General features: G+C 41.6%; 1 protein-coding gene across 1 annotated transcript in view; it reads left to right on the top strand.

Moving 5' to 3' along the window:
• COL4A3 (collagen type IV alpha 3 chain) overlaps window positions 1-24,315 on the top strand; it is a 73,126-nt gene that overhangs the window by 32,156 nt on the left and 16,655 nt on the right. The window contains exons 24-43 of the mRNA XM_029932876.1: window positions 5-97; window positions 822-917; window positions 3,875-3,945; window positions 4,746-4,928; window positions 7,391-7,559; window positions 9,353-9,445; window positions 10,090-10,191; window positions 12,522-12,619; window positions 13,393-13,543; window positions 13,885-13,998; window positions 14,944-15,111; window positions 16,709-16,798; window positions 17,123-17,257; window positions 19,478-19,576; window positions 20,539-20,628; window positions 20,950-21,089; window positions 21,549-21,675; window positions 23,047-23,127; window positions 23,365-23,463; window positions 23,697-23,744. Of these exons, the coding sequence (XP_029788736.1) occupies window positions 5-97; window positions 822-917; window positions 3,875-3,945; window positions 4,746-4,928; window positions 7,391-7,559; window positions 9,353-9,445; window positions 10,090-10,191; window positions 12,522-12,619; window positions 13,393-13,543; window positions 13,885-13,998; window positions 14,944-15,111; window positions 16,709-16,798; window positions 17,123-17,257; window positions 19,478-19,576; window positions 20,539-20,628; window positions 20,950-21,089; window positions 21,549-21,675; window positions 23,047-23,127; window positions 23,365-23,463; window positions 23,697-23,744 (2,247 nt within the window). The remainder of the gene's footprint in view (window positions 1-4; window positions 98-821; window positions 918-3,874; window positions 3,946-4,745; window positions 4,929-7,390; window positions 7,560-9,352; window positions 9,446-10,089; window positions 10,192-12,521; window positions 12,620-13,392; window positions 13,544-13,884; window positions 13,999-14,943; window positions 15,112-16,708; window positions 16,799-17,122; window positions 17,258-19,477; window positions 19,577-20,538; window positions 20,629-20,949; window positions 21,090-21,548; window positions 21,676-23,046; window positions 23,128-23,364; window positions 23,464-23,696; window positions 23,745-24,315) is intronic.

Below are 24,315 nucleotides of genomic sequence, written 5' to 3'. Positions count from 1 at the left end.
TCAGGTGACATCATTTTCCGCAAAGGTCCACCTGGAGGTAGAGGACTTCCAGGCCATATAGGGTTACCAGGCATCCCAGGAGTTGATGGGCCCAAAGGTTGGTTCAAGCAATGCTTGTTCTATTCAAGTAAGCCATCCCCGTCATCACTACTGTCCCCACTTGACTCCTCCCCCACCAACACAATGATCCCTGACTGCGGACAGTCAGAGATGGCCTCTTTTCCAAAAGAGTTACCTGAAAGTATTCATTTATCTATAAATCAATCATTTACTTAACACCCATGCAATAAACTATTGGATATTCCTAGAATGTGGTTTGTCCTGCACTGAAGGAGGGAGCTGGCTATAATGAAGGATACTTTATGCTTGACTCAGGATTTCCTCAAAGAACATTAAGAAGGTCAGATGGATAAAATAAGCAGATCTAATAGATGAATGACTTTTTATTAATATGCACAATGTCTGAGGCGCTTGGATGGCTCATTTGGTTAAGCATCTGACTGTTTTGGCTCAGCTCATGACCTCCTGCTTTGTAAGATCAAGCCCCCAAATCAGGCACCATGCTGGCAGCAAGAAGCCTGCATGGAATTCTCTCTCTCTCCTCTCTCTGCCCCTCCCCCCCAAAACAAAATAAACTTAAATATATATATACATATGCATATATATAATAAAATAAAGCTCAACAGCATAAAAAATGCAGTGTCCTGGACCATCTTCACCACACGCACACACAGAGATGTTAACGTAATGAATGCTAGTGTGGTGGGGAGACATCTTCCTCTCTGCAAGTTCACGGGTAACGGACGCTGCTCTCATTGCAGGAGAACCGGGCCTCTTGTGCATCCAGTGTCCATATGTCCCAGGGCCTCCTGGCCTCCCAGGATTGCCGGGGTTAGACGGCAGAAAAGGAATCCCAGGTACAGACATTTTGCACACGTGGGCTTTTCCAAGTGCAAAAGGGTCAGCTCGCTGGGTGGTTAAAAAAAGGTCTCAGACTTCTGAATGTCATGACGGGGTTTGCCTGAACTTGGAGATGTTCGGACATATACTCCATTAACATAAAGTAAGCCAGAATAACACAGATGCTGGCACGTCTCCCTGTCCTGTTTTCATTGCCGATTTCTAGCACAGCACGGTACTCCCCAGGGATTGTAGCCGGGGCTCCCACAGAAGTCAGCTGGTCACTTGGAGGAGGGAGGCAGCCACACCAGACACACACCTCTTTTGTCTTCCATAAAGAAATAATGAGCTCTGTCTCATTTTTTTCTCTTAAAAGACACAATTCTCTTCATTCTGGTTGTTTTTTTTTTTTTTTGAAGCCCCCACTCTTGGCAGAATCACGGGCATAGGACTCCTTCATTCAGAAGGATACACGTACAGCGGCCCCTGGGTGGCTCAGTCAGTCGAGGGCCTGGCTCTTGATTTCGGCCCAGGTCATGATCTCATGGTTCATGAGATGGAGCCCCGCATGGGGCTTCAAGCTGACATTGCAGAGCCTACTTGGGATTCTCTCCCTCTCTCTCTGCCCCATCCCCACTCACACTCCTCTCAAAATAAATAAATAAACTTAAAAGAAAAAAAGGATACAAGCGTAATGAAAAAGCACACCAGTGGGGCACAATAGAGAGTGGAGAGGAGTATGGCAAACTGGGAGGCACTGGAGGGGGCTGTCCCACACTGCCTCTGGCCTATTGTTACTGGCAGCACTTCAGGCCCTGTGTTGATAAACCTTCCAATTTTTCATGAGAAGAAAGAAACTCAAATTTTTATCTGAAACCGCATTTTGTTTTTCAAAATTAGCTGCTAACTCCATTTTTGAAGGGAAAAAAAAACCCGTCTTCTAGGCCCATATTCTGAGAGCTAAATAGAGCCTGTGTCACTTCCCTTCTGGACCTCCGCGCCAGACCAGGACACCCACCCCACACTGTCACGGTCTCTGCCGCCCCTGCTCCCCCTTCCTCAGTCACAGAACTGGCTGTGGGCAAAATCTCTAGGCAGAAAATGGCTCTGTTCATTATTTGGTTTCCTTTGCCCCTGGTGCCCCTCCCCTGGCTAGTCTCACACAGTGTCACGTGCTGTTCTGGGTTTGCCGTGACCACCTTGGTCTATAGACATGTGATTAAATTCTCCCATTAACCAATAAGAGCTTAAGTTACAGAGCGCTTGTGTGCTAGGCACTATTCTAGGTGTCGTATGTACCTCCATGCCTTTTCCTCCCCTTAGTTCTACACGTAAATGCTGTCATTAGGCCCATTTGGCAGATGAGAAAGCTGAGGCATAAAGTGGCATAGCTCATAAGTGGTGAAGCCTGGACTGAAATCCACTCTCCTTGGGAGCCAGGCTCCTGCTGTCTACACTGGCCTCCTTCAATTGCTGTGCTGGGCGCTTCCCTTTGAAGCAAGTTAAGCCAAAGGCCTATCTGGCAACATAGATCAGGGAATATTTGTATGTTACCACCATCCGGTAGACATTTGGATTGGCACAGGGGCTCCGGGGAGTGGGGTGTCAGTCCAAAGAAGAATGCTAATGGTGGCAAATGCAGGCACTGTGGCCAGCTGATTTGTGGCCCGGGACATTCATTCAGCCAGAGTCCTTTGCCACCCTCAAATCATTCCTGTTCCTTTAGAAGTGCCTCAGTTACGTTGCCATCTCTGCCCCCTGACTCCCTGAGACAAGCCTGAGAGGAGAGACGTGGGAGGGGAAAAGGGGGTGAAGGGTGCATATGGGGGACAGACTCTTCCTCATGCTATTCCTATTCAGTGCCTAAGACTCTGGGTGAAATGTCCTATTAAAACAAAAACTGATAGGAAGGGAAGGAGCAGGGGAGAGAGGAAGGGAGGGAAAGAATGGAAGGAAAGAATGATTATTTTTCTACATTCCCCTTGAGTGACCTCTAGCCCGAAGGTAGAATATAGGTCGCTGCCGCTGACCAAGTAGTTGTGTTGTATTTTCCTTGGTTTCTCTACACTTAGCATATGACAGGTGTAGCTCAAAGAAGATACATAAACCATGAAAGCATTTGGATTGCAATCAAAAAATATATCCTGATTAAATCTTGCAAAAAATAAAATCAGGATATACATTTGTGAATACATTGGTTTGAGATCCATCCAGAAGACACTCTAAAGGGATCATCTTTACAGAGATACTTACATACACATAGGAAACGTAAAACTGTGCAGTCAAATGCAATTTGGCAACAGATCTCCAAAGCCTCAGAAAAGTCTGTGTCCATTGGTCTTGCGCTTACACTTTTAGAAATTTATTTCAATTACTGGATACGTTTGAAGCACTATCTAGAGATATTTAGTATTCCATTGTTTACTACAGCTAAACTTGAAAAACCATCCAAATTCTACAGTAGTAGTTGGCTGTATCAGCGTTGACCCACACATTAGGCACTCTACAGCCATTTAAAGCAAAGCTATCAATCTGTATTTATTGACATATGTATAGATTTCAAAATGTCATCTATACATCAGCACATTATGGATTTAAGATTTTATGAGTAATATTCATCAAAACTTTAGCAAATATTGTCCTCTGGTGGTAGATTTATAGATGATTTTTATTCTTTTTCTGAATCTGTTTTTTTACTAGGAGCATATACTGTATTTATGATAAAAAAATAAACCTATCTTTTTAAAATTTTAAAGACAAGAATTTTAGGAAGGTAAACATTTTTAAATGATTTTTTTTACACCATCTCTTATTCCAGTTATTTACTCCCATCCTCTCCCTGAACTCTGTGTTTTAGGATAGAAATTGTCTTTCTTTCCTCAGAAGAAAACACACTATTTCCTTCAAATACTGCATTGCCTGGGCTACTCAGGGTTGGTATTTACCGCATATTTAATAATCCACTGCTTTGCAGGCAGTCAAGGGCCAGCTGGCACAAAAGGAAGCCCAGGGTCCCCAGGAAGTGCGGGTCTCCCCGGATATCCAGTAAGATTTCATGGTTTGGAAGCTTTGGTTTCAATCTGGAAAATAGCACATTCTGGAAATACAGTTGCACTATGCATAGGTTGTCAGTTTGGTGGCTGGCAAAGAGTACTTAATATTAGAGCATTTAGTAGATACTTGATTAAGTGAATAAATGCATGATGTGTGAATAAGTGAATGAATTCATGAATTTATAATCATTTAAAATGGATCAGAGATAGAAGGCAGAGCTGTAGTGGCCTGGGGTTGCAGTTGGGAATGGGGATTGACGGCAAATGGATGTGAAGGAATTTGAGGGACTAATGGGAATGTTTTAACACTGGATCATGGCGATTATAGCATAAGTGTACTAATTTACTAAAAATCATTGAATTGTACTCGTGTAAAGATATATCTTAGGATACGTAAATTATACCTTAATCAACTATTAGAAATTAAAATTTCAACTATCACAGTGGATCAGAAAGTTATGTCGAGATCAATATATTCAAATCAGATTATCTATGGACGCATGTTAAAATGTCCCAGTTTTTTAACATAGTCTAAATTATGATGATATCTGTATCATATTGAATAATATTATTGAATGTGTTGCACTGAAGTGCGTTAACTGAATTCTTTTCCAACTTTGGAAGCTAATGGGAGGGGGGAAGCTTGAAATTATACTTGTAGGCTAAACAAAGTGTCCAAAAAAAAAAAATCCATGTTCATTAAACTTAAAAAATTTTGGTTGACCTTTTTTAAGATTGTCATAGAACAGTTGTACCCAAATGCGATGCAGACTCGTTTCTGTACCGCCCTAGGGGTTCCCGGGTGCTCAAGGAGATCCAGGACTTAAAGGAGAAAAAGGGGAAGCATCTCAACCTGTTGGACAAGTGGGTGCCCCAGGGGACCCTGGGCTCAGAGGGCATCCTGGAAGAAGAGGCTTGGATGGATTTCCTGGAACCCCCGGAGTAAAAGGATTACCAGGACCTAAAGGGGAGCCGGTTGGTATCTAGTGACTTTTTTCCAATTACCTCCTTATAACTGATATACTCTGAAGTCACCACATTGAGTGATTTCCACTCATAAAACCGTTGGCCACTCAGGACTCCCTCTAACTGCACAATGAGGCATCTTCAAAGGAGCGGTTAAAACCACAGCGCCTATGGATAGTATTCTGACACATAGGTAGCCCTCGATGATGCTTGAGCCAAAGAAAATTCCTCATCGATAATAACCTTGTCTCCTATGCAAGTTACAGTGCCACATTTATATCCAATGAGTTTATAGACAAGTTTAGAAAATAATAGATAAGGGAAAGTTTTCATCAGTATCTTGAGGGCAATATTCATTCTTTGGAGTACAAATAAATGCATAAAGCAGAATATTTAGGAGTCGGGTGGTCAAATAAACAAATCAAATATTTTGTCATTTAAAATAGTTAGGCTTGGGGCGCCTGGGTGGCTCAGCCGGTTAAGCATCCAACTTTGGCTCAGGTCATGATCTTGTGGTTCATGAGTTTGAGCCCTGCATTGGGCTCTGGGCTGACAGCTCAGATTCTGTGTCTCCCTCTCTCTCTTCCCGTCCCCTGCTCACACTCTGTCTCTCAAAAATAAATAAATGTTTAAAAAAGAACTTAAATAGTTAAGCTTATGTAAGTTCTATCTCTTTTCATGGAATAGGGATAGAATGCCTCGCACGTGCACTTGAAAGATTCCCACCAGATGTCATGGGGTCAGAGGCCGTGCACCTCCCACAAGTGTATTTGGGAGAAGTTTGCCAGGCACGTTGCCTAGGCTGCTCTAGGAAATAGCAGTGTCTCCCAGAGTTCATCAGTATTATGCATTGGAAAGGATCCCACCTTGGACAGGAAAACTTGGCAAATAAATTTAAAGATTCATTTACAGACCCTTTAATATCAGAATAGGAAGTGTGACTCCCCGGGACCTAGATCTAGATAAAATCTTCACTAAACCTTTCTTTTCTTTTTTTTTTAAATGGTTTATTGTCAAATTGGTTTCCATACAACACCCAGTGCTCTTCCCACAAGTGCCCTCCTCCATCACCACCACCTCTTTTCTCCCCTCCCCCTTCCCCTTCAACCCTCAGTTCATTTTCAGTATTCAATAGTCTCTCAAGTTTTGCATCCCTCTCTCTCCCCAACTCTCTTTCCCTCTTCCCCTCCCCCTGGTCCTCCATTAGGTTTCTCCTGGTCTCCTGTTAGACCTATGAGTGCAAACATATGGTATCTGTCCTTCTCTGCCTGACTTATTTCGCTTAGCATGACACCCTCGAGGTCCATCCACTTTCCTACAAATGGCCATATTTCATTCTTTCTCATTGCCATGTAGTACTCCATCGTGTATATATACCACATCTTCTTGATCCACTCATCAGGTGATGGACATTTAGGCTCTTTCCATGTTTTGGCTATTGTTGACAGTGCTGCTATGAACACTGGGAAGAGCACTGGGTATTATATGGAAACCAATATGACAATAAACCATTTAAAAAAAAAGAAAAGAAAAGAACACTAAACCTTTCTGACTACAAAACACTTCTTGGCTGAGAGCAGCTACCAGGGCCAGTGTTTCTCAGATTCTGGAAAACAGTCCAGCTGTCCACCCCCACCCCCCAACCCTGGGTGGCCGTGATGCTTACAGAGGGACAGAGTCTAGAATTCTTTTGGTCATATACTAATACAGTTCACATGATGCTTCCATTTGCATCTTACTAATTCTTTATTAGTTCCAGTAAAAGTAATGTAAGAAAAAAACCAAGGAGGTCATGTGTTGAGTCTTATCCCCTGTCATTTCAGAAGAAGGAAAAACAAAAAACAAACAAAATAAAACATAAAAACTCTGAGTCACCCAGTGATACTGAACAATGAAAAATTCAGTCAAATTTATTATTTAGGGTCATATTAGGGAGGAAGAAGAACTTGATTATTATGTTGTATTTAACTTGTTCAAAATATACAAATCATTTCTGGAGTTAGAGCCCTATGCAATTACAGAAAGATGCTTTATAAGGAAAAAAATGAATACAGTCTATCTGTATGTCCTCTGTGGTGAAAATACCTGGTAAAAAACAAACAAATGGAAGTTCGCTATACTGGTTTTAGTTTAAAAATACGCTGTTCACATGAATGTCGGCTCTAAAGTTATTTGAACTGTTGGGTAATCTGAACCGTCTTTGGGGCTATGGTATGTGGGACATTCCACGGGAAGACACCTCGGGTAGGACTCAAGAGACTTCCAGGTGAATGAAATGTTGCTGAATTCCAAAGTGCACAAAAATATACAGCACTCCCATTTTAATAATAATTCCCTTCAAATACCAACTGCTTTTTAATTCAAGATTTTCTCATTGGCTGCTTATCTGGGACTCATATTCATGGTAAGATTAACCCATAGAAAGAGATACTGGAATGAAGCACTATCCAAACATATTCCTGTTGTCACAGGCCCTGAGTGGTGAGAAGGGAGCCCGGGGTCCTCCAGGGGATCCTGGCACCCCTGGGCCCCCGGGACCTGCAGGACCACCTGGACCACCGAACTATGGACCGCAGGGAGAGCCTGGTCCAAAGGGTACCCAAGGAATTCCTGGAGCCCCGGGACCACCTGGAGAAGCCGGTTGGTTAGTTTTCTTTCCAGTCCTGTTTTCCTATGGAGTGGGTCAGTGGTTCCTAGAGCGAGTAATGCTCCCTCAAGACTAATGAATGTATAGAAACTTGCTTCTAATTAGTAAAATATGTCAACTCATAGACACTTGGAAAGAATAGGATATGTCAGAAAATTCATTTTCTCTGTTACTGAGAAGTTCAGTTGAAATTTCCTAAGATAGTCTATCTCCATATATTAACAAATATGGAATGAGTGGAAGTCAGTGATGGTAAGTAAACAAAGGGGAGGCAGAAATCTATGAAATTGATCTTGAGAGTCCCCTTCTAAGTCTCAAGGGCCCACTAATGTTATTACAAATTTGTTCACCAATAAAACTTCAAAATATCATTAAGATAAATGAAGACAAGTTTTCTGATAATAGTGCTAAAGTCCCAGTAACTTTTGGGATCCACGTGTTCTGAACATAGTTGGTGGATTCAGGAGGGATTCGACCCTCAATGTTTATCCGTGGCAGAGAACATGGCAGAAGATGAGAATTGCACATTACCGACAGTTTTCAACAAAAAATGCCACCATGTCATTTCTTCTAACATCATTTTAAAGGGTGACATCCAATAAACTAATGGCCTCCAAATCTTTTTATAGTATCCCTCCTTAATAAAAAAAAAATTGTAAGTGCCTCTCCCCAAGTATTTATAGATATTTTACATTGCATGTGTGCATTTCTGTCCATACATATACATAAAGCTTCTTTGGTGATTATAAAAATATGTATTTTTTTTCTGCACCATACTTTTGAGGCTGCTATTCCAATCCAGGGATTGGCAAACCATGGCAGCCCATAGTCTAAATCCAGCTGACCACATATTTATGTATGATCCACAAGCTAAGAATGATTTTTATATTTTCAAATGATTGGGGGAAAAACCTTGGCACATGAAATTCCAGTTTAAGTGTCCATAAGTAGATTTCCCTGGCACGCAGCCACCCCCATTCATATCCATATTGTTTCCGGTTCTTATGCTGTGATGGCAGCGTTGAGTTGTGTAGAGACCATTTGGACCACAAAGCCCAGATTATTTACTATCTGGCCCTTTACAGAAAAAGTTTAAAAAGTTTTCCTGACCTCCCTTCTAATCCATTTTCAAATCTTCTTCTGTTCTTTCGACACATGAAATTCTAGTAAAGGACTTCATTGTCATAAAATATATTACCATCAAGTTTTTCCCGTCAAACTACCATAAACTTATTTTTTCTCTAAACATACAGATAATTCAAATCACTAACATGTTTGTAATGTTGGCCATGATAGCCACATTGCCTCAAATCTTTATGGGCTGGGCAGGCATCATTTCCCCAATAACACATGAAGAAATTACCAGAAGGGTTAAGATATGTGCCCAAGGCACACGTCATCTTTTGTTCATCATATCATACTTTCTTCCTGTCAAAACTAGTCACCCAATAAATAAAGATGCTACCAAATCAATATTCACTAACATTTATGCTGAATTCCATATTATTGATTTTTTTAGAATAGCTTCCCTTCAATAGACCAACATTGAGTTGGGCTATAATTGAAGCTTCGACAATAGTAAATGCTTAAAAATATTCATCAGTTGAATAAGAAATTTTCAATGGGCTGGTCATCTTTAAGCCAGTTTTGAAGCCTATGGAAGCAGAAACTATTTTTTATATTCCTTAGGATATGTTTATAAAACCCTTATCACATTTGTTACCTCTGAATAAAAGAAAGAACCCTCAGTATGCACACCAATCTTATGATCACAAACTTTCTTAAGGTCCTAAGGGAGAATTCAGTGTTTCGATGCCAGTCCCAGGGCCCCCAGGACCTCCAGGGCCCCCTGGCCGTGCTGGCCCCCAAGGCCCGCCTGGTGAGTATCCCCTTTGTCAAGTCTGGTGCATGACATCAAATGGCATCCTGACTGTCCTAGAAAAATCCTGTCCCCTTTGTATGGAAAAAAAAAATATTTATTGGCTCTAAAAGAATGCAGAGGCCAGAGTCTGGCCAGATAACAAGCCAGCAGGCAGAGGACTTGTCATTGTTCTTTGAGATTATCCGAATTATTCCCCACTGGTGCTTCTGATTTTAAGAAAGAAAAAAAAAGAGGAATTGATATAAATACTTAAAAGGAATTCAGGAGCAGGACAGTCTTCATGGATATTTGGTGGGGGAGTAAGTCATGTTTGCCAGTGGCTAATCAGGGTAGTCCCTACTGCTTTTTCATTTGAAAATATAACTGCTTTGGAAATGTGATCTAAAACGTAATTTTGTACACATGGACGGAGACATGTAATCCAAGATAGTTAGACTATTTCTTTTTAGGAATTAAATTCTATCTTAGACATTATCTGTATCTCCTAATGATTTGTCCACTGGATAAGAATGGAGAGGAAGAGCATGTTAAAATTATTTCTTAATTTCCAAAATGGCGTAGGATGACACAGAAACTTCGACTTTTTGTTTCAAGGCAAGACGAAGGGAAGTTCCTGATGTGGGTGTGTGTGTGCTTTTAAGGTGTCCCTGGATCCATGGGAAAATGTGATCGAGGTCTTCCGGGACCTGATGGTGAACCAGGAATTCCAGGAATTGGCTTCCCTGGGCCCCCAGGACCTAAGGGTAGGTTTACAAATTTTAAGACATAGGGATCATTGTGAATATTTAGAAAATATAAATACAGGGGCACCTGGGTGGCTCAGTTGGTTAAGCGTCCAACCCTTGTTTTCAGCTCAGTCAGGATCTCACAGTTTGTGAGTTTGAGCCCTGTGTCCAGCTGTGTGCTGATGGTACAAAGTCGGCTTGGGATTCTCTTTCTCTCTCTCTCTCTCTCTCTCTGCCCTGCATGCACATGCTCACTCTCTCACTCTCTCTCAAAATAAATAAACTTAAAAAAAGAAAATATAAATACATATCATGAATAACATAGAGAAGATCCATAATGTGGTATTTAAATAATGTTTTTCATCCATCTTAAGGGAGAAAATAAAATCTTACAATAATGTTAGGCAAAAAGGCAGAATTCATACAGATTTATGCATCTCATCTCAATTAAATTTTTTTAAATACATAGCAAAAATCTGGAAGGAAATTTACAAAAATGGTAAAAAGAATTCTTCTTGAGTGTGGAATTCTAAGGATGTTTTTCTTTATTTCTGAATAAAGGTCCATACTTTTTTTTACATTTATGAATTTTTTTCACTTTATACATTTCTTTTATAATAAAAAAAACTATTAAATCCAAGTAACTGGTTGTTCTATACACTCCCATATAAATTACAGAAATTATTTTCCTTTGGGAACAAATGCTGCTTCCCATTAGAGGGAAAATACTCCAAAGAAATTCAGATACTGAGAACTCAAGCAGTTACCTAATAAATACATCTAGGAGGGAGTATGAGCTATCAGGGTCCCTGGGGTGTTGCATAGATTTTCAGATGTTATGATCATTTTATGTTTGTTTCAATGTTATTTAAATTGTTTGTCAACATATAATCCATTTTTGGTACTTGTTCTCCTTGAGATGTCATCAGTGCCAGGAGTGCATTAGTTCTGCCCAAATGTGGGAATATGGATCTCAGTTTATGAATATTTGAAATGGAAGATGTAATTATAGTTTCAAGAATGTCCTTGACTCCAATTTCTTGGATGTCTTCCCAATGATCTATGAAGTAACACAGCCTGGTCCATATTTTTGCCTAGTTCTTCTTGGACCCTGCATTAAGACACTGCATGCTAGCTTGTAACCTCATGGATATACCCTCTGGAAGGAGACTAAACCGTGGGGACAGGAAGTAGCCCGAGAAAATCCTTGAAAGTGCAGATTCAGAATTCAAAATTGAGCCTAATCATCCAGGAGCTAATGGTGAATTAACAATTGGTCATTTTAGGGGGGCACAAAAGAACCCCTTGAACAGCCTTGCTCCAGCAGGGCTTCCGCTTCTGAACCACAGAACAGAGAAAATGACATGTGTGACTCCTTTCTCAATTCTCCTATTATAAATAGATGAGAAAAAAGTTAATTCATTACATTCAGTGGTATTAGGAAGTAATCTCCTGAGCCACCCATGTTGAGAAAGGCTACCTTGGGCACTGGAAAGCCTTTCTATCTTTATCTGGTTCATGATTGCAAGGATTTCTACACATGCAAAGATTCATTTGGCTGTACATTTCATATAAAATATAACTTAAAAAGAGAAAGTCAGCCAGAATGACAACCAGTATGAGTCATTTAAAGAATTGCTGAATCAAAATTGTAGCCATGCTAAACAACAAAATGGAGAAAGTCATTTTTTAAATTGAGGATCTGATTTGAAATAGAAGTTTTTTAATTGCTAATTTAGCAGTTGGCTTTTTCTCTTTTGTTAGTTTATTTATTTATTTTGAGACATTGTGAGTGGGGGAAGGACAGAGAAAGATAGAGAGAATCCCTAGTGGGCTACACACTGTCAGCGCAGAGCCCGATGTGCGGCTCAAATTCACGAACCATGAGGGGTGCACAGGTGGCTCAGTTGGTTAAGTGTCCGGCTTCGACTCAGGTCATGATCTCATGGTTTGTGGGTTCGAGCCCCGCATTGGGCTCTGTGCTGACAGCTAGCCCAGAGCTTGGAACCTGCTTCAGATTCTGAATCTCTCTCTCTCTCTGACCCTCCCCTGCTCATGCTCTCTCTCTCTCTCTCTCTGTCTCTCAAAAATAAATAAAAACCATAGAAAATAAAAAAAAAATTTAAAAATTCACGAACCATGAGATCATGACCCAAGCCAAAATCAAAAGTGGAATATTTAACCAACTGAGCCACCAGGCCCCCCAGCAGTTGGTTTTTTCATCATTCAAACTTTCATAAAAACATTCATAGCAACTTGCCCCATAAAAGCATCAGATAAAATCACAAAGATACAGCTCAGAATCTACTAAGTCTAATCCTACAACCTTTATTGTTTTTTCTCTGTAGGAGATCAAGGTTTTCCAGGAGCAAAAGGACCACCAGGTTGTCCAGGAGAAATGGGGAAGCCTGGGTCACCCGGAGAACCAGGTCTCCCTGGAGCCAAGGTTTTTCAATACTTAAAACTCAGACTGAGGGGGATGATGAGGGAGGTGGGCAATTACAATCAGCCAGTTAGGATGCTGTGGGTATAGAAATGATCTATATATTTCTAGATGGTAAAGAAATTAAATACTTTTTAATGTTTTTCTGAACCATCCCTCCCTTTTAGAAAGGAAAAGAGAAGGGGTTAGAAGACAGGTTTACCTCTCTATTTCTTCCTTAATCTTCAGAAGCATTCAGAGCATTTAAAATGGAAGCACTCTAAGAACAAGTGTGAATAACTAGGAAAAAAGCTATCAAAAGGAGAGACATCTGTCTGTTTCCAGACAATTTCAGTCTTCTGAAAAAAGTAGAGGTTACATAGCCTCAGGAATAGTTAAGCATAATTGTATAGAAACTCCACAACTAGAGTTGAAATAGGAAAGTTGATAGAATGGTGGTGACTGTGCAGAATGGATTATTTTCATTTTTTAATCTATTTATTTATTTTGAGAAAGGGGGAGTGAGTGTACACATGAGTGGGGGGAAGGCAGAGAGCAAGGGGGACAGAAGATCCAAAGGGGCTCTGCACTGACAGCAGAGAGATCAATGTGAGGCTCAAACGCATGATCCCTGAGATCATAACTTGAGCCAAAGTTGGACACTCAACCAACTGAGCGAGCCACCCAGGTGCCCCAAAACAGATTATTTTCCATTTAATGTCCCTAAAGACCAGTTGATAGTCAAGAAGGATTTGGAAGCATTATATAGTAAAACTAACACGGCTTCTGTGCAACAGGGAGAGCCAGGACTAGCCTTGCCTGGAGAACCAGGAACGCCAGGTTTTCCAGGAGAAAGAGGCAATTCTGGGGAAAATGGAGAAATTGGACTCCCTGGACATCCAGGTCTCCCTGGAATTCCAGGAACCAGAGGGCTTGATGGACCACAAGGTACAATAGCACGTGTGATTACTTTTCTCCACTGCAATCTCTGCTAAAAGGCAGCAAATTGAAAGCGCTCTAGGATGAAGAATTCTTCTTAAACTTCTAGTTCAACAAATAGAATCTGCGGGTCCTAATTATTTTTCCATTCAGCATCACTGCCTTACTTTTGTTTTATTCTTTACTTCCTCCTTCCTTCCTTCTGTCCTTTAGAGTGAGTGTCCTCTGTAAAAAGGCATATCAGTGGTATTGAAAATAGGTTCAGTTTAGGGGGGAAAGTTACAAGAGAACAATTGTACTAGGACCTTGGGTTTTGGCATCTGAGTATATTCTGGGACTCTGTTTTGCAGGGGATCCAGGGAAGCCTGGACCACCTGGAGAAAAAGGACCCACAGGGAGGTGCATGGAGGGTCCCAGAGGAGCCCAAGGACTTCCAGGATTAAATGGATTGGAAGGGCAACAAGGTAAGGGGAGGGCCTTGGAACCAGTCATTAGGCAGACAGGTGACATGAGACTGTGCTTTGCTGCTTAACATGGGAGCTGTCCAGCAACAAGTGCTGACTACTGTTCAAGGGTGAATGTTATTTTAGCAATCTAAATCTTGTCATGGATTTGTTGCAGTGAGTACCATCTATAGAGTAAAAGACCTGAGGTTAGTATAGGAAAATTGGTTTGTGTCTTGTATACAAGACTGAGTGTGTGTGTGTGTGTGTATACATATATGTATATTTACATATATATTTATATACATATAAACTCTCAGAAAAAAAGTTTTATCATTACCTTCATTAGTATATAAAGTGGTAAATTTAGATATGTAGTTTATTGCTTCCCAAGCAACATAAAATAACGGTATGAAATAAATCTAAATTATGGAGGCTAGATGACCCAGATTATGTGAAATTTATTCTATTTTGTTGGCTCTTCTCAATCAGATCTGTGTACTGAGAAAAAAATCCTTTAGATCTTAGCTAATGCCTATGGGCTATCATATCGCTTTTATGTTCACAAACCAATTCTGGGCTAAGATATTAATGGTTGTAGTAGTGCTATTGTTTCCAGAAGTATCTGGTGGCTCACCTCCACATGAGTGGCTCTGTATGTATTACTCTGCAGGTAAAGACTGAGCTACAGTCATAAAGAGCAGTCCCAGGATATGTCTGCAGAAAATAGATCTAAACTCTACACTTTTATTACTGCATGAATCACTGAAACAGAATGTTAAAGTTAGAAGTGACCTTAGAAATTTAACAGAAGGGACTGAAATCAATCATCAGTCAGATAAGTGCGTGGTTTGTCCATAATCACACAACCAAATATTTATAGTCATAAAAAATATTTCTGAAGTTTGCGGGGAAAGCATTTGTGTGTTTGTCCGTTCATTCATTCTTTCATTCATTCATGTATAGGCAGAAGAGGTAAAACAGGGCCAAAGGGAGACCCAGGTATTCCAGGCTTGGATAGGTCAGGCTTTCCTGGGGAACCCGGACCACCCGGAATGCCAGGTCAGCGAGGTGAGATGGGACCACCTGGTCGAAAAGGATATCCAGGAAATCCAGGATTTTTAGGACCACCAGGTATCCTTTTTTGTGTTTTTATTTTTCTTCTTCTATCTTCTCCCTTTTAAGGTGGCTGTATAAATTGGACATAGACCTAGGCTTTTGACTCTACACTTCTCTTTGAGTTAGTATAAGCATTTCCTACTGAATTATTTTTAAGGGATCAGAGAGCAGGACAGTGTTGGTGGGGGGATGGTCACATTTCACAATTACCCCGGGTATGACAACTTTGGCTGTGCAGTCCTTGTTATATGTTACTGCTGAAATACATTTGCTGGCGTTTCCTTGAGAATTCTTGTCTCTATATATAGAAAAGATATTAGTCTGTCATTTTCTTTTCTTGTGATACCTTTGCCTGGTTTTGGTATCAGGGTAACACTTGCCTTCTAGAACAAGATGGAAAGTATTTCCTTCTTTTGTATTTTCTAGAAGAGTTAGTGATGAATTGATACTCTTTAAACATTTGGTTGAGTTCACCAGTGAAGCCATTTGAGTCTGGGCTTTCCTTCGTGGGACGCTTTTACATGACTAATTCACTGTCTTGTTATAGGTCTACTTAGACTTTCTATTTCTTCTTGAATCAGTTTTGGTAATCTGTGCTTTACTAGTAATTTGTGCACATGCTCTAAGTTACCTGAATTGCTGACATAGATTGTTCATAGTATTCCCTCCTCATTCTTTTTATTTCATCACTGTTTTTATAGTTTGAATGTTTGGGAAGAATATTCCAATAGTCACCTCATGGCATAATGACCTCATTCATCTCCTCCAAAAAAGAACCCAGAATAATGAAACTTAATCTACAAATCATTCTTTCATTTATTATTAAGGTTCTACTACCTGCCAGCACTAGAAACATGTCAGTGGACAAGATCCCAGCTCTGACAATGGGGGAAACAATAGCATTTAAAAACTAAGTTCAGGGCGCCTGAGTGGCTCAGTCAGTTAAGCATCTGACTCTTGATTTTGGCTCAGGGCATGATCCCAGCATCATAGGAATGAGCCCCGCATTGATCTCTGCACTGAGCATGGAGCCTGATTAAGATTCTCTGTCTCCCCCACTCTAAAATAAAAGAAATAAAATAAAAAATAAAATAATTGACAGCTGCTAGGAGGAAAATAAGATAAGGGAACACAACAGAAAGTCAGACAGGGTTTGGGAGGGGGAAGCGCTCCATAACTTCCCCATATTCTACTTTCATCTGCAAATGTGATCTGCTACTGATGACCTCCACAACCATAATTTAATAAAGGCTGTCTACTGGCCCATCACCTGATAAAAATGGTTATTTTTCTGTTTACAGAAACCATTCCTTCAACCTAGAAGTATAATTTATTTTAGGGACACCTGCTCCGCTCAGTAGGTTAAGCATTTGACTTCGGCTCAGGTCATGATCTCACAGTTTGCAAATTCGAGTCCCACGTAGCTGACAGCAGAGAACCCACTCCAGATCCATCTGTTCCCTTCTCTCTCTGCCCCTCCCCTGCTTGTGCCCTCTCTCTCTCAAAAATAAATAACATTAAAAACAAGAAGCATAACATTTTATTTTATGGAATATTCCACTTCTGTCATGGTGCACCACCTGAGTTGCCTTGCATTCACTTGTTTCCACAGGTGAAAAAGGATCGACAGGGATGATGGGCTATCCGGGAATCATTGGTCTTCCGGGGCCTCCCGGGAAGCCAGGCACCCTGGGACAGAGGGGTAAGTGATGAAGCCGTCTTCCAGGATCAGGAGGCATGAGCGATGTTCACTCACATAGCAGAAAAATAAATTATATTTTACCCTTTGAGGGCAATACAATTCTGAGAGAGCCACATATTCAATTTTGCTATTCTCTGTATTCCTTTTTCCATTTGAATGGCGTTGAATTTTCTTCCTGCAGTCTTATGCCACTGCCTTTACTTGGCTGCCCGTTTTGGCTTATCTGTCTTGTTCTGTGTCACGCTATGGTAAAGCACCGTTAGCTTTTGAATCCTTGCAAACACGCTCAAGAAGTAAGGAACTGATGTTTTTCCTGTTTCATAGGTGGCTTTGGAATCCCAGGAGCAAAGGGAGAGAAAGGGCCCCCAGGAGCCAAGGGGGAAGAAGGAGACAAAGGACCCCCAGGGCCTTCTGGAATATCACACTTAGTGGGGGACAAAGGAGAGCCAGGCCTCAAAGGTACCGCCTTCCTTTTGTGTAGAAGCAGAAGGTCAGAGCTGGATCTGAGACTCAGAATGTTCCAAGGAAATCCCTGTCGTTGACAACGGAGGACAGTGACAACTGATACGATCCTGCTCAGTCACAGCCAGTTGGTGGCCCAAGCCTGGATTAGAACATGGCCTTGCGTGCCTTGCACAATAATGTGCTGCCTCCTTTGTGCATGACTGTTTATTTCTTCTTAACATTTTTTTAATGTTTGTTTTTGAGAAACAGAGACAGAGAGTGAGTGGGGGAGGGGCAGAGAAAGAGAGGGAGAGACAGAATCCGAAACAGGCTCCAGGCTCTGAGCTGTCAGCACAGGGCCCAACGTGGGGCTAGGACTCACGGACCGCAAGCTTGTGACCCGAGCCAAAGTCCAATGCTTAACCGACTGAGCCACTCAGGTGCCCTGTAACTTTTTATTTCTAACTAATTCTGCATTTGGGTCTGCCATATTTAAACTGCCAATAGTTGATTTTAAATTATAAGCCTCAAAACCACCTTTTTGCCAAGTATGGTAAATAGTAATCTGACATTGGCATACAAAGTTTCTTTATCACCTGCCCTTTGCCTACCTCCCCAGCCACGTGACAGATACTTTTTCAACAATTATTTTTTAAGACCTATTGACTAGGTATTTTACTGTGTCCTGAAGACATAGAGGTGAACAAAGCAGAGGTTAGTATCCTGGTCAAGAGGAAACTTCCAGTTCAGTGGAGGGAAGGGGGGGGAATAAACATTAATGGATCTGTAGATATTTTATGTAGGGCCAGGCAGTAAATATCTGGGGGTTTCTGGACGGCATATGGTCCCCATTGCGTGGTCGTCTTCAGTGTTTAGTGTAAAATGTTAAAAAAAAAAATATATATATATATATATATATATACTTTTTTTTTAGCCCTCTAGCCACACCACACCACACCAGATTTGGTCTGCAGGCCCCTGCAAGCCCAAAGCAAATGAGCGTGCTAAATAATATGTATTTTTAGATCGTGATAAATGACGTCAATAGAAAAATCAAATGTTACAAAAGAAAAATAATCTAACCCCCTGCTGCTCAGATTCTTCCAAGTGTGCTGTTTTCTTATCTGGGCATCTTGTCCTGTTTCATGGTTTTTCCACCCAACTGGCTCATCTTCAGTCTTTAACACACACACACACACACACACACACACACACACACACAGTCCCCTCTCCCAGAAATTCTTCCTGTAGCACACTGTACCCAGCTCTATGACAGAACCTATCACATTGGGTGGTAATTCTGTATTTACTTGGCTGACTACCCAGATCAACACTAAAACCTTGGGGTGAGGGGAACGTGATCTATGTTTCCAGTACTTTGGCACAACACCTGTGTATTAATTATTTACTCCGTGCTCACATGAGTGATAAGGATATACACAGGCAAAACACCCAAGGAAGGGAATCTTCTTGAGAAAAGGCACAAAGTCTGGCCACGGACCCATCAGACAGTACTTTGGTACCAGCGGAAGGAGTTTGTAATTTGCCCTGTAGGTATCACAGATTCAGGGACTGCTTTTCGGCCGGACAGGAATTCGATCAAATCGTGTTTTATGGAAAGTAGGACGGTTTTTGTGGGAAGCTTGCAAGTTTCCCAGCCTGCACAGCGGGGTTCAGATCCCAGCATGATCACTCATTGATTGTGACTCTAGATTAGTCAGTGGACTTCACAGAAGCTCAGCTTGGTTTCTAGAATGGGTGTACACCCATTCTAGAAAGGCTCAAGGACAGACTGATATTGCCTGTATGTTAAATAAGATAAAGAAAAGTATGTCTGTCATGTACTAATTACTTAATAAATGGTCATTTTAATCAGTGGATTTGAGAAAGGGTTGGTCTGGACAAGAATAGTGTAATGAATGGTCCTCTGTCATTGCTAAAAATATTTTTTTTTAAGAAGCGAAATTTATGCCACTCATTCTTAAAATGTTTGTTTCAAATGTAAATATCATCATTGGTAGTGTCACTTAAGAACTAACTCATGCCAGGCACGGTGCTAATACTTTACGTATATTATCTCATTTAGTCCTCTTTGAAAAGAGCCCACATGTCCCTATGCTCCTAACAAATATTTTATGAGTGTATTATCATAAAGTCTCATCAGTTTTAACCAGGATTTAACTAAATCTGATAAAATTCTAACCTGTGTTTTTAACCCATGGTTTTTAACTTTAGGATTTGCAGGGAGGCGGGGTGAGAAAGGGAACAGTGGCATTCCAGGGCCGCCAGGTTTAAAAGGACTCCAAGGGCCACCTGGACCACCGGGACCACCAGGTAGAATGGATTCTCTGATATAAATATCAGGATTTACATTTCCCTTGGTCCAAATGTAGCAAAAATGTGTTTCTTGCCTTACTGGGTTGAATACCAATTTTGCTTCATAGTGTTCGAAAACCGAAATTTGCTTCACAATTAAATCAGAATGAAGTTGTTTATGGTCAGCCTATATTAACTAAAAAATATTAACTTACGCAAAGTTCCATTTTTGAACATTTTTTTTTTGAGAGAGAGAAAGCACACGTGGGGGAGAGGGGCAGGGAGAGAGGGAGAGAGAGAAGGAGAATCTCAAGCAGGTCTGTGCTCAGTGTGGAGCCTGATGCAGGGCTCCATCCCAGAACCCTGGATCATCACCCGAGCTGAAATCGAGAGTTGGATGCTCCATGGACTGAGCCACCCAGGCGCCCCCAAAGTTCCATTTTTGCCCTAAAAATGTTACTTTAATATTGCTGACCTGTATTATAAACTATAATGTATCACAGTATTACATATCATAGAAGAAAATCAGGTAATGAATTAGAGGTTTCCAGATTTGCCTTTCTTTTTTTTTTAGCAAGCTACCGAGTTTGCAAAGTAAATTTTTAAACAATTACAGTAGCCCTCTCTTCTCTATGAGCACATCAGTGACGAAATATATGACACGACCGTAAAACGTCAGTATTGCATTTGGAAATTCCTTGCGATATGGTGGCGGGAGCCCTTCTGCCAGCATTGGCCTTAGAATGGTTTTCATGTTTGAAATTCAGGCCTGCTGACAAGAATCTAACTTTCTCTACTTTTACATTTTCTGGGTCATCAGTCCCCTCCTCATCTGAAGGCAAAAAGGCAACACTCAAGTACTTAACCTAGCTGATCTGAATGCTTAGAATTAATTTATTCATACAAGCAATAAATATTTACTGAGCACCTAGTATGTCCAGGAACTGTGCAGGGCATGTGACTGTCTACTTTTTCTCCAGGCCCCAAAGGAGACCCAGGCAGCATTGGGAGTCCTGGAGAACCAGGCCCACGTGGTGTGCCGGGAAGCATCGGCCACATGGGGATGCCGGGTAAGGTATAAGGTCCTGTCCATGAGCCGAAAGCTCATGCTGGCCCCTAATTCTAGATGTTCTGTATTGTTCGTTGTTTCACTTTCCCATTTGGTAGAACGTTGATGCAAAACTAGATTTACTTTTAGACATACATATGGTGTGCAAATAGAACACGAGTGAGAACACAATAATCACATTGTGTTAAGATCATCCATTAGAACTACTCGATGTGTCACTGATTCTAAAAAGCCAGAAAGGTGGTTTATGCAAAAGGGAGAAGCAGAATGTTTTGGCATCCCTGTGTTTACCTATTTTACCTGACGTCTTTCCTAATTTCAGGCCCTAAAGGACACAGGGGAGCTTTGGGACTACCGGGTTTAACTGGAAGGCCAGGCCTCCCGGGTGTTCACGGTCCCCAGGGAGAGAAAGGAGAGCCTGGTTATTCGGCAGGTGCAAGGCCAGGACCACCGGGACCTCAGGTATACTGGTCACTGGCGTAGCTGTGCTTTAGTCGGGGGGCTGGGTCTCTAAGATTCAGCAAGTGTCTAGATTCCGTTGGACAAAGAACATTGAAAATACTGCTGTGTTTTCAGGTGATGATGTGGGTGGTTTTTCCTCTCTCCACAGCTCAGAATGCCTATCACACAGCTATTGACTTAGGAGTTTATCCTTCAATTTCAATCCCCAAGGAATTGCTCATCCTTTTTCCTGCCATTTAAGTGTCCTGCCTTTGCATTTTACACTGGTCCCAGTAAATCATGTAGCCATTCTGTTCCCGGCCCTTGTCACAGTGCCTGCCTGCAGCAGACATTCAAGATGACTCGTTAACTAAGTAACGTAATCACTAACTAAATGCAAGCAAACAGAGTTTTCATACTCCATTTTGATCACATATGCTGCTTATGTGAGAATTCTAAAGGTGTTTGGCTGACTTTAAGGGAGATCCAGGATTGCCGGGCGACATGGGAAGGAAAGGAGAAAGAGGGGCACCTGGAGCACCTGGACATTCGGGGCCGGCTGGACCTGAGGGAGCCCCTGGAAGCCCCGGAAGTCCCGGCCACCCAGGTGAGCATTGGCTTTACCACTTGGAAAGCCAGAAGTGGGACACTTAGCATAGCCCTCACCAACTAGAATGAGCTCCCTCATTTGAGAGCTATTTAGGTTTTTGCATTGATGGCTTTTATTCAACTTTGATCTTCAAATTCTCAGACTCTGGGGAACAGGAAATTAATCAGGAGGAGCGCAATGTTAGTGATCAGCCAGTTGGATGGACTAACATTTAAAATCCTGACTCTGTCAATAAAATTTAAGTGAGGTCTCAAAGAATTCAGCCTAGAGACACAAAATGTTAGTTCGTTGGGATGCAAGGGTAGCTTTGTAGGTTAAGTGTCTGACTTCGGCTCAGGTCATGATCTTGTGGTTTTTTGGTTTCAAGCCCTGTGAAGGGCTCTGTGCTGACAACCCAGAGCCTGGAGTCTGCTTCCAATTCTGTGTCTCCCTCTCTTTCTCTCTGCTCCTTCCCCTTCCCCTCCCCTTCCCCCCCCCCTCTTTCATGAATAAACTTGAAAAAAATTTTAAATGTTAGTTCACTGCCCAAACTTTAGTTTTCTAGGGCTTCCATAACAAATAACATAGACAGGGTGGCTTAAATAGCAGAAATTTATTTTCTCACAATCTGGAGGCTGGGAGTCCGAGATCAGGATGTCAGCATGGATGGTTTCTTCCAAAGTCTCTCTCCTGGGCTCACGATTGGGCATCTTCTTGCTGGGCCCTCACATGGTCTTCCTTCTCTGTGTGTCCATGTCCTAATCAGTTCTTGCAAGGATACCAGGCATATTGGATCAGGGCCCACCCTAGTGACCTTGTTTTAACTTAATAGCTTTCTTTAAAGACCTGATCTCCAAATACAGTGCTTTGGGGATGTACTGGGGCTAAGGACTTCAACATGAATTTGGGGGGAACACAATTCAGTCCATAACACTGTTGTTGTGAAATATTTTTTCTGGCACATTTTCAGTTTGAGCGTTGGCTTTCTTTCTCATTTGCCTATAATTTGAGTTCAAGTTTTTGTTTTATTTTATTAAAAACACCCGCCAGGCTACTGGGTTGTAGCTTACTGAAAGATAACATTTAAACTATCTTTTCAAATACTGAAAGGTTCAAGGGATTTGCTGTTAAATGTTAAATGTTAACATTTAAACTATCTTTTCAAATACTGAAAGGTTCAGGGGATTTTCTGTTAATTTAGTCATAAACCAGATACTGGGTGGCTCATGGGGGTGGTGCACAAACACGTTTGAAAGTGCTTCTCTGGGGAAGGGCCTGGAGGCCAGTGTGAGCACAGGTGACTGTAAAAACAGGCCAGTTCTGCCATTGTTGTAACCATTTACCTTGTGCTGTTCTTTTTTTTTTTTTCCTTCTCTTCTCTATTTATAGGAAAGCCCGGCCCTCATGGTGATTTGGGGTTAAAAGGCATCAAAGGCTTCCCTGGTCCTCCAGGTGTAAAAGGCCCTCCAGGTTCTATTTTTGTACTTTGTGTATTTCCCCTTCAAGAGGGAGGCACATTTACTCCTGAGGCTGGAAACTCTGTATTCCTATCTGCTGTCCATTAGAAATTAGCTCCCAGTTACTTAGTCCCCGGACAAAAACAAAGAAAGAAACAAACACCTTTAATAGAATTCTACGTATCTGGTATTCACATCAGGCCATTGATAGGATGTGAGCCCTCTCTTCGAATGGCATTTCTTTTCTCAGGACCTCCAGGATTCCCAGGACCTCCTGGGCCAATGGGGATGAGAGGCGACCAGGGACGTGATGGAATCCCTGGTCCGGCAGGAGAAAAGGGAGAAACAGGTACATGTTGCTCATTAGCATGGGTCCACTGGTGTCATTTTGCATTGAATGGTTAGTGGCACTGTAATCCTTCGCTGCTCTGAGATTCTTCTCCGATGGAATCAGTGATCTTGAATGTGTTCTGGGTGTGTGGTAATGAAACTTCCTTCTAGTGCCAAAGTGAAACTGACCAAGCAGAATACATGAAATTAACCACATATAAAACACTCAGGTGCCAAACTCCTCTCTTTCAGGTTTGCTGGGGGTGCTTCCAGGCCCCAGAGGGAGCCCTGGGGTTCCAGGTAAGCAAAGCTTCCCCCTGACCCTGGTGATCTAGATTTCAAGGACAGACTCTAATCAAAATGCCTGATATATAAACTTAACATATTGAATTAGAGAAGTCCCAGTGGAAATATAAGATATTTCTCTTCTTAGTATTCATGTAAAGGGATGCTTAATAATTGTGACCACCATTACAAAGTGAATGAATCAGAAACTGTGAGCCAATTTTGGAATTTCTTTCCATTGAAAGTCTTTAAGAAATAAGAAGACTTCCTAAGTAGGGCTTTGCTGTGGCTTTTAGCAGTTTAAATGTATCACCTCCTAAAATGGTGGAGATAGAATTGCGGGCTTCTTCCTGAGCTCGCTCTCTGCTACTCTGAGTAGGGTGGGGGAGGGTGGGGATGACACGCAGTAATAACACGAATTCTTTCCCACCTTGTTATCATCACTGGCCTGACTCCCACCTCCAGGGCCAGCTTGTGGTTCAGGCTATGTTGTCTTAAGGGCTGGCTGCCAGTAATTCTCTCAAGGCCAGACTCGACAGTGTACACGTGTCATTCAAAGTACACACAAGAGTTTAGTTTGACAGAC

Source organism: Suricata suricatta, chromosome 3, assembly GCF_006229205.1.
Source record: "Suricata suricatta isolate VVHF042 chromosome 3, meerkat_22Aug2017_6uvM2_HiC, whole genome shotgun sequence".
NCBI classification, from domain to species: domain Eukaryota; kingdom Metazoa; phylum Chordata; class Mammalia; order Carnivora; family Herpestidae; genus Suricata; species Suricata suricatta.
The sequence above is the reverse complement of the archived record's forward strand: the minus strand, read 5'-3'. Positions and strand labels throughout refer to the sequence as shown.